Source organism: Stegastes partitus, unplaced genomic scaffold (assembly GCF_000690725.1).
Source record: "Stegastes partitus isolate 25-593 unplaced genomic scaffold, Stegastes_partitus-1.0.2 Scaffold976, whole genome shotgun sequence".
NCBI lineage: Eukaryota > Metazoa > Chordata > Actinopteri > Pomacentridae > Stegastes > Stegastes partitus.
Window position 1 is genome coordinate 212,820 of NW_007578707.1, and position 8,917 is coordinate 221,736.

Sequence of the window (8,917 nt, forward strand, 5' to 3'; positions counted from 1 at the left end):
ATCAGAACCACTCAGGAGAAGTTAGGAGGCCATGAAGCTGAGAACATGTGATCAACACAACTTCCACCAACGCTGATAGTTCAAGTTCCTGTTTGTATGTTTATGATCAGCAGTCTGTCGTACTTCCAGAAGACCTTTAATGAATCTATGACAGAATTAAAATCTATGATTTCAATGATTCCATCAATAAAATAAATCATTTATCAGAGTGAACCTGATCTGCAGGTTGTGTGTGTGTGTGTGTGTGTGTGTGTGTGTGTGTACCCTCTCTGTAGCGTAGACCAGGTCAAACAGTCCCAGCACGGTGACGGAGATCCCCACCGCCGGTCCGTTCACCACGGCGACCAGCGGCTTCGGGAAGTCGATGTAGGCCTTCACGTACTTCCTGCAGAGAGGACGGACAAAACCCATCGGTTCTGATGGCTCGGCTTCGTACAGTAGAAACATGAAGCTTTCTACTCGACGTGATGTAACACATGGATTTTACAGAATCAGATTATTTAAAAATAATCAACAGTTCAATTCATCAGGCAGAATAATTCAGTCTCCAGCTTTATGAGCTGAAGGAACACATGATGCATCTCTGACAGCACGGCTAATCAATCAACCAATCAACCAATCAGGCGCTGACTGACCGCAGCAGATCTCCTCCACTTCTGGCCATCTGCTCCACGCCTCCCTCTGGGATTTTGGTGAAGTTGGACAGGTCGTTCCCGCTGCAGTAGAAGTCTCCGGCACCTGCAGGGCGTCCAGCAAACACACTCTGGATTCTGCTCCGCTCAGTTTGTGGCAGTTTTGTGTATTTGTTGTGATTTAATGCCTGTTTTTGTGACGGTGATTGTGCAGCGTTTCATGGAGGCCGCGGTGGTGATTTTACATCGTTTTAGCTCATTTACTGCTGAGGAAATTTTTAAAAAAACAAAAAAAAAGACGAAAACGAGAAACAAAATGGAAAAAAAAAAGAGAACATGAGAACAGTCAGACATCAGCAGGCTGAAGCAGCAGAGTGCATCAGACTGCTGGTCCGGATCCGGACGGAGTCAACAGCGGTTCATCTGACAGCAGAACCCAACAAGACTGGAAGGCAGCGGCGTTCATGAAGACGTTCACCGACCCTGGAAAGAGTTCGATCACCACAAACACAGATCGTATTTCTCCTGTAGCTTCTCTCTCTACAGTTTAAAATCCTGCTTCACAGAAACTCTCCGTGAGCAGCTCCGTCCCACCTGACGGACCTTATGGTACCGTCCTAACAGAGCCCTTCACTCTCAGGCTGCTGGTCTACTGGTGGGTCCAGAAACAGACCAGGTTGAGGCTGCTGGGGGGTTCCCATGATGCACTGGGCTGATCTGCAGTTTCTGTTCTCACCGACCTCCATCTCCTACCCTGCTACCCCCCCACCATCCCTCTCTCCCCGACCGGTCCAGGCAGACCGTGGTCCAGGTCCTTCCCTGAGCCTGGTTCTGTCTGGTTGTGTTCCTCCCGTCAGAGGGTTCTGTGGTTCCTTCCCCTGCTTTGCTCAGAGGGAACCTAAAGGCAGCTTTGGGTTGTTGGGTTCTCTGCTCTTTGTTGAACTCTGTCAGGTCTTCACCGTGTGAAGGGCTACGAGATGATGACACGTGTGGCCAAGTGGCGCTAAACACATGGAAGTCAGCCGACTAGAGACACGAGACTAGATAAGAACAACGAGACACGGAGTCAGAACAAGGACTCGCAACGAGTGAAGTCAGGACACAAAACGGGAAACAGACCGACTGTTAGCGCCTCCTGTCATTTCTACGGGCGTCGAGTCGAGTCGGTGTTCGACACGTTCTCATCCGATCAAACTCTCACTGAGCCCACCGGGTCGAAACCAGGCGAGCAGTTCACCAAACCCAGCAGGAGACCGGCGCCGTGTCCGTACCAGTAAAAATCGTGATGACCGAGTCGTCTTTAGCTGCCTGCTCCAGAGCTGCGATGATGTCGTTGTACATCTGAAACGAAACCAGGAATCAAGAGTTGAGCGTCGGTGTTGTTCTGACCGCATACACGGAGACGCTGGCGTCAGCGGCTCACAGGCTAAAGCGTCCAACACCGACTCACCTCCGTCGTGATGGCGTTTTTCTTGGCCGGCCGGTTCAGCTTGATGGTGGTGATGCCGTCCTCGGTGGTGACCAGCAGCGTCTCGTATGCCACCCCGCTCCCAGCAGGCTGTGCGGCCACCTGGGCGGAGCTTCCGCCCTCCGCCGCCACCAGGGAGCCAACCAGGTCGCAGTACTGCTGCCTGGCTTCATCCTGAGAAGGCAAAGATCACATTCAGTTTGTCAGCTTGCAACGTTTGTGTCCGTTTTGCTTTTCGCCCTGCCCTCACCACGAGGCAGACGTCTGCCTCCATCACCGCTCACAGGGAGGCAGCGGATTCTCTGTGATGTGACCCCGTTACCTTAAGGTTTGTTTATTCAAACTCTAAATGTGTAAAAGCAAAGTTCTGGAGTGAACCAAAGACAAAAGACTCTTCCATCAATAATAAATAAATCAAATGTTCACCGTAGACAAACTAAATGATCCACAGACGACTTGGTGACTCATAGGAGTCCTGGTGGCCTCCCTCTCTAGTCTCCTTCTAGCACCTCCTTCAGAGGAGTCATAGGAGTCTTGGTGGCCTCCTTCACTAGTCTCCTTCTAGTAGCTCCTTCAGAGGAGTCATAGGAGTCCTGGTGGCCTCCCTCTCTAGTCTCCTTCTTGCTCGGTCACTCAGTCTCTGAGGACGTCCTGCTCTAGTCAGATCTCCTCATGGTCCATAGTCCTTCCATGTCTTAATGATGGCTTGAACTGGACTCCAGAGATGTTCAGGAACTTGGAGATGTTCTGGTATCGTCTCCTGACTGATGCGTCTCAACAACCTTTCCCAGAGTTCTTAGAGGGTTCTTCAGTCTTCATGGTGTGGTTCTATCCAGTAGTTCTGATCCACCAGGGACTGGACCTTCCAGATACACGAGTCTTTATACTACAACCACTGAGACTCATTCACTGACCTCAGATGATGCGTTTACTGACTGTGGGACTTCTACATCACCTGGCTGAGGTACATATAATTCAGTGGCATTACTTTGTAGAAGTCTCTTCTCACTTTGACACGAGTCCTTTCTTTTGTAAATACTCGTCATTAGTCCTGATTAAACTGATCGATCTGATCACTTTCTTCATCGTTACAACTTGCTGCCGTTTTCTTGGTTAAATGCGACAGGAAACAGGAAATAATGTTTTTCTGACACGTCACAAACAAAAACAATTAATTAACAGATCAGAGAATAACCTGCGATTAGAATCAGAAGCCAACAGGACTGAACTCCCACCAGGTTTCAGGATCAGTGTTTCTTCCATCGTCATCGTTCTCGTTGGAGATCAGGGAACCTACTGTCTAGTCGTTTGCTCTATAAGATGCCAGAAAACGGTGACAAACCGACTGCTACAGATATTCAGTCTATTGTCAGAGAGGACAGAAACCAGAAAACATCCACATTTAGGAAGCTGCGATCACAAAACCCGACTGGAACCGCTGAATGGATTAAACAGTGTGTTCATGTTTGCAGCTCTGAGGCTGGATCCTGGAGCAGTCGTACCTGTGATATGGAGCCCAGAGCCTTCCACGCATCCCATTTGACCTTGTTGACAAAGTCCAGCATCCCCGGTTTGGGCGTGTTGCAGGGCCCCTGAGTGGCCTGCAGGAGGAGCACGCTTCAGTTAGTCACATCACAGTCAACTCAGGGCTTCTATAGTTCTGTCAGAACGTTCCATGACAATCAAATGATGGATTTTGTCGCCCCCTAGTGTTTGGACACCAGCGTCTACGGTTTGTTTACGTGTGAATCAAGCTGCTTTCTAATCAACACAACACAAAAGCAGCTCTCAGAATGATCACAAACTACGACTCTGAACCCGAAATTATTCTTTTTTTAGACATAAAAAAACAAAAACAAGAAAACTACAACCAGGGCACCGACTGTCAGCCACAAACTGTGACAACAAACGGAACCAAAGGATGGATTTTCACTAGAAAACGAACCAAATCGAAGCTTAACGACGTGACATTCAATCAAATCACATCATTCCACACATCTGCTTTCAAAGATCTCCAAGAATAAAGCGTCTGCTTCGACTAGATCCTGTAAAAAATACATAAAAATCACCCCAGACGCCACATCAGCGCATTAAACGTGGACATTATGAAGGGTTTGTACATTTCAGAGAATCTACAGTCCTTCAGCTTGTTGTAAGTTTCTCTTCATTGACTTATTTGTGTCGTTTGACGAGCAGAGCAGAGAGAGAAAGTCTGCAGAGGCTGGAAACGTGGAGATAGTTTGATATCTACAGCATGAGGAGACAAAACAACCAGACAGAGACTGAACTGTCACAAAACAAGAATCAAATCCATCAAAGAAACGATCCTCCTCTCTGGTTTCCACCGTCCTGCTGACAGAAGACATCTGAGTTCTCTCCTCCTTCATGTTCTGGTTCTGGAGAGCTGCAGGAGGAAAATGAGAGGAAGCAGCCGCTAACCGCTGCAGAAGGTGCTGCTGCTCTGACACACATCTACCTGGTTAGCTCCTGTGTTCTGGGCTCACCAGCATTTTGTTGTGGATTTCACAACAGAAGAAACACGAGACTGGAGTTTTTCAGAGCTCCCACCTGTTTGAACAGAGCGTAGATCTTCAGCTTGACCTCGTTCCCCGGGTCGTTCTTCAGCGTCGACAGGTTGCTCTTCGCCTGCTCGAACTGCTCCACCGTCGCAGCTGCAAACACACGGATCGCCTCCTGGTGAGCAAGCCACGGCTCGGCACAAACAGTTCTGTCGACCCGCTTCACTAATGATTCTAGTGTGCTAACTGCAGATAACGCTGCCAGTTCTGCATTCCTGAGCTGAATAAGGCTTCAGAGGGAGCAGCCTGGTGAACTTTGTGCCTCCTGAGGTTTTATGCAAACACCACCAAACCCAGATTTAGAAGAACTGGACTTCATTACGGTTATTTTCTACATTTAAAAGCCTCTGTATCAATATAAGACACAATATCACTGTTTACCACATTCAGAGGGTTCTGTGCAGCATCAACATGACTGACGTGTATTCCCTGTTTACTGCCACTGGCACACAAAACGACCAAACGACACACAAAACGACTAAAACGAGGGAGCGTATTGAATGTGTGTTCTCTGTGGTGCAGCTGCAGCAGATACTCACCCATCATTGGAGACGCTGTGGTGTGGAACTTCAGACTGGGAACGGTGGACCTGACCAGACTGGACACACACAGGGAACCAATAATTAAACCACCACGTTACCGCTGGCTGTCTGCTGTCGTCTCATTTCAGACAGATCTGACATCACAACGCTCTTTCCATCGCTATCCCACAAATGTTTGGTCGGCCACCTGCCAGAGGCACTGCATCCACCTGGCCAGTCCAGGTGAGGCGTTTAAGGAACATCAGTAAAATGCAGCGTCTACAGGTGCACACGTTCAGCAAGTGTGCAGCTTGTTTCCAGCTAACTTGTGACATCAGGAGAGGACTGGTGACCAGGTGGAGGGGTTGAAGCTCCTCAGCCCAAACGACTGCTGCCCAAAGGTCCACAGAGTTAGGAAGGCCAACAGCACAGTAATTATGTGTGGAAAAGATAGCTAGTTGTTTGTTTGTTCTTTGTCGAATAAATAAAAATAACATTTGTAGTTTTAAACAAGTTTTTTTTTGAAAGATTTCTAAAATATTCATGTTTTCTCGTTTTTCTGAAGGTGGTCTAATTAATTAGTTAAGTCCTGTCCATAGAGGGGACATTACTTGTTTGTTTTTTTAAATAACTGTATTAATGTTAGTTCTTTTCCTCGCTGTATTCAAGCTGTGAGCTGCCCTGACCGGCTGGTGCAGGGCGGCAGGAATCTGGAGCAAAGGTCGCAGCTGAACCCTGGAGCAGGATGTCTGTTAGCATCAGTAACGAGCTCCTCCCGGCTAAACCACGGCGGCTCCGAGCTCGTCTCCTTCACCCCTACCTGGAGCACACCTGACTGATGCTAGCTCATCCTCGGTTCATTCATGCAGGAGCGGCGAACAGCAGCTAGCCAATCAGATACGTCAGCAGCGCCTCTCGGTGAATGCTAACAGCCAAGCTAACCTTTAGCAGCTCCTTCACCGAGCTCGACCCGCTCAGGGTTCAGTGCAGCGAGCGGCTAAACTGCTAATTAGCCGCTTCAAACACGGACATGAGAGCTTTAGCATCAGCTGACATTGTTAGTGCGAGTGTCACCTTCTTAGTTTGACGAAGCGCCAGGGAGCGGTGCACTTCAGGGCCACGGCAGCCATTTAAACCGAGGTCCGGAGGTCCGGAGGTCCAAAGAGCAGGGGGACGGGTTGAGGGAGGGGAAAGCTAATTAGCTTAGCCGCCTCGGAGCTAACATATGAGCTGCTGTTTACACCGCTGCTCCCGCCCACTCTGTCGTCTTCTGCTCTCCGATTGGCTGAAGCCAGCCTGATTTGTCCAATGACCGCCGCCTTCGGGAACCGGCTGTCCGTTTTAAACCAAACGGAAAGCGCGCTCATAACGAAGGCCCGCCTCCGTACGTGTGCGTGTCCAATCAGCGGCGGGGCTCGTTACCGGGTCCGGCCGCTCCGGGGAGATGATGCAGAGGCTCTGATGCTCCGTCCGCTCGTCTGGATGCTCCAAATCAGACCATGCCGCTGCCAAAATCCCGGAAAATCGCCGTGCTGGGCTACAGGTCGGTGGGTAAGTCCTCGTCGTGTTGGTACCTGCAGCAAACAGAGACTTTCTCAGCGTCCGTGTGGATGCAGCTCTGGCGTTAGTGGCCAGAAAGCTGGTTCTGCGGGGAGATGTGGACCTCATGGCATGAAGCTGTTCGACTCCTTGTGCTGCTGACTTGTCTAATTAGAGAGACAACGGAGGGAGTAGCAGCACTGACCTACAACCACAAGCCAGGATTGGTCAGCTGGCAGCCAATCAGAATGTGCGGCAGGTGTGGTCCTGATGCTGCATCATCCAGGTGTTTCATCTCAGCTGAGTTCTATTTAAACGTCGCCATTTGCCAAAGTACATTATTTGAAGGTAGAAACCTTCGTCAGAACCGGGCCCAGAGAGGACGGAGTTCTGCTCCGGCCGGTCGGGGTGACGGTGAAGCAGAGAGAGGACGATGAGCTACGATGAAGGCCTCCAGGAAGGGTCAGCACATCTGGAAGCGTTTCTCTTTTATTGCTTTTTAACATTCAGACAAGCTGACCGAGTTTGAATTTGGCTGTTTGACAGGAAGTCACATCAAAACACTGTGATGTCAGCGTGAGACCAGATCTGTTCAAAGTAACGTCTCCTTATTGAAAACATCAGCTGTGAGACGTGTGATTGGTGCAGGTGTCTCCCACGTCCAGCTCAATCCCTTTAATTCATTGTTTTCATTTTATTCTTGTAATTAACTGACGACCTTCTGGACTCACGTCGGCTTTCTGACAGAGTTTGTTTGGAGGCTCTTGAGGGAAACTTATCGTCACATGTGGGAGAACGCTGCCGGCCGGAGCTCGTGTCGCTGCATGTACACGTGTCAGAACCAAACGTTCTGCTGGCGCTTCTGAAGACATTCACTCCAAAAGAGTCCATATGAGTAACATATCAGCTGTGAGGCGTAGCAACAGCGTCGTGTTTTAGTTGTTATAACCTTCACTCTTTAACGGGAGGCGTCTGATTTCAGGGAAGTCTTCTCTCACCATCCAGTTCGTGGAGGGCCAGTTTGTGGACTCCTACGATCCCACCATAGAGAACAGTAAGGACGGCGCCGCCTCAGCTCTGCTTCACTGCTCATGCTCTGTCCCTCCTGACTGCTGGAACTAAACTTTCTTAAACTGTGTCTCAGCGTTCACCAAGACGATGACGGTGAACGGCCAGGAGTACAACCTGCAGCTGGTCGACACGGCTGGCCAGGTGAGCTCACCTGCAGGTAGTCAGAGAGCTGCATCTGAAAGCTCAGACGTATCACAAACCTGGACGCTGTGTGTGTGTGTGTGTGTGTGTGTGTGTGTGTGTGTGTGTGTGTGTGTGTGTTGCAGGATGAGTACTCCATCTTCCCTCAGAGCTACACCATCGACGTGGACGGCTACATCCTCATCTACTCTGTGACGTCCTACAAAAGGTAACTTCACCTTCTCTGACTTCCTGTGAAGCAGCCACACCTCCGTCCTTCCTCCTTATCGCCACAGAGCTGCACGTGGTGCCGACCCGGCTGTGGTGCTGACCCGGCTGTGGTGCCGACCCAGCCGTGGTGCCGACCCGGCCGTGGTGCCGACCCAGCCGTGGTGCCGACCCGGCCGTGGTGCTGACCCAGCCGTGGTGCCGACCCGGCCGTGGTGCTGACCCAGCCGTGGTGCTGACCCGGCCGTGGTGCTGACCCAGCCGTGGTGCCGACCCAGCCGTGGTGCTGACCCGGCTGTGGTGCCGACCCGGCCGTGGGGCTTTCTTCATTGTCTTTATTCTGTGTGTCTGCAGCTTCGAGGTGGTCAGAGTGATCCATGAGAAGCTGCTGGACATGGTGGGGAACGTCCAGTACGTACTCTGAGCCATTAAACAGCTCGTTGAAGACACACAAGTTCTAAAACCAGCCCGGTCCACTGAAACATGCAGAACACAGCAGAGCGTCAAATGACTCTGAACTGTATCAGCTCCCAGTGACTGGACCATGAGGTTCTGCTCATGTAGACCTTGAAAAACAAAGACTTGAACCAAACTGAGTCCAGCTGTGGTTCCCATCAGTCCACCTGCATGAACATGGTTCTACAACGAGCTGAGAGCAGCAGAACCTTCTCAGTTCTGGACCTCTGGACTGTGTCTATCTATGTCTGCATCATGGCTCCACATGGAGAAGACCTGAACAGAGGAGGAGAAACAGTGAAG

At 50.3% G+C, this 8,917-nt stretch overlaps 2 protein-coding genes across 2 annotated transcripts in view; one reads left to right on the top strand and one right to left on the bottom strand.

The window, feature by feature from the left end:
* Positions 1-6,411, bottom strand: part of eci2 (enoyl-CoA delta isomerase 2) — a 10,943-nt gene extending 4,532 nt beyond the window's left edge. Inside the window, exons 1-8 of the mRNA XM_008294595.1 lie at positions 6,275-6,411; positions 5,219-5,277; positions 4,669-4,772; positions 3,603-3,701; positions 2,083-2,274; positions 1,904-1,973; positions 636-738; positions 265-385 (exon numbers count right to left, since the gene is read on the bottom strand). Coding sequence (XP_008292817.1) covers positions 265-385; positions 636-738; positions 1,904-1,973; positions 2,083-2,274; positions 3,603-3,701; positions 4,669-4,772; positions 5,219-5,277; positions 6,275-6,330 — 804 coding nt within the window. The 5' untranslated portion in view covers positions 6,331-6,411. The remainder of the gene's footprint in view (positions 1-264; positions 386-635; positions 739-1,903; positions 1,974-2,082; positions 2,275-3,602; positions 3,702-4,668; positions 4,773-5,218; positions 5,278-6,274) is intronic.
* Positions 6,412-6,694: 283 nt separating this feature from the next.
* Positions 6,695-8,917, top strand: part of rheb (Ras homolog, mTORC1 binding) — a 5,537-nt gene continuing 3,314 nt past the window's right edge. Inside the window, exons 1-5 of the mRNA XM_008294596.1 lie at positions 6,695-6,751; positions 7,722-7,793; positions 7,884-7,951; positions 8,077-8,159; positions 8,513-8,569. Of these exons, the coding sequence (XP_008292818.1) occupies positions 6,700-6,751; positions 7,722-7,793; positions 7,884-7,951; positions 8,077-8,159; positions 8,513-8,569 (332 nt within the window). The 5' untranslated portion in view covers positions 6,695-6,699. The remainder of the gene's footprint in view (positions 6,752-7,721; positions 7,794-7,883; positions 7,952-8,076; positions 8,160-8,512; positions 8,570-8,917) is intronic.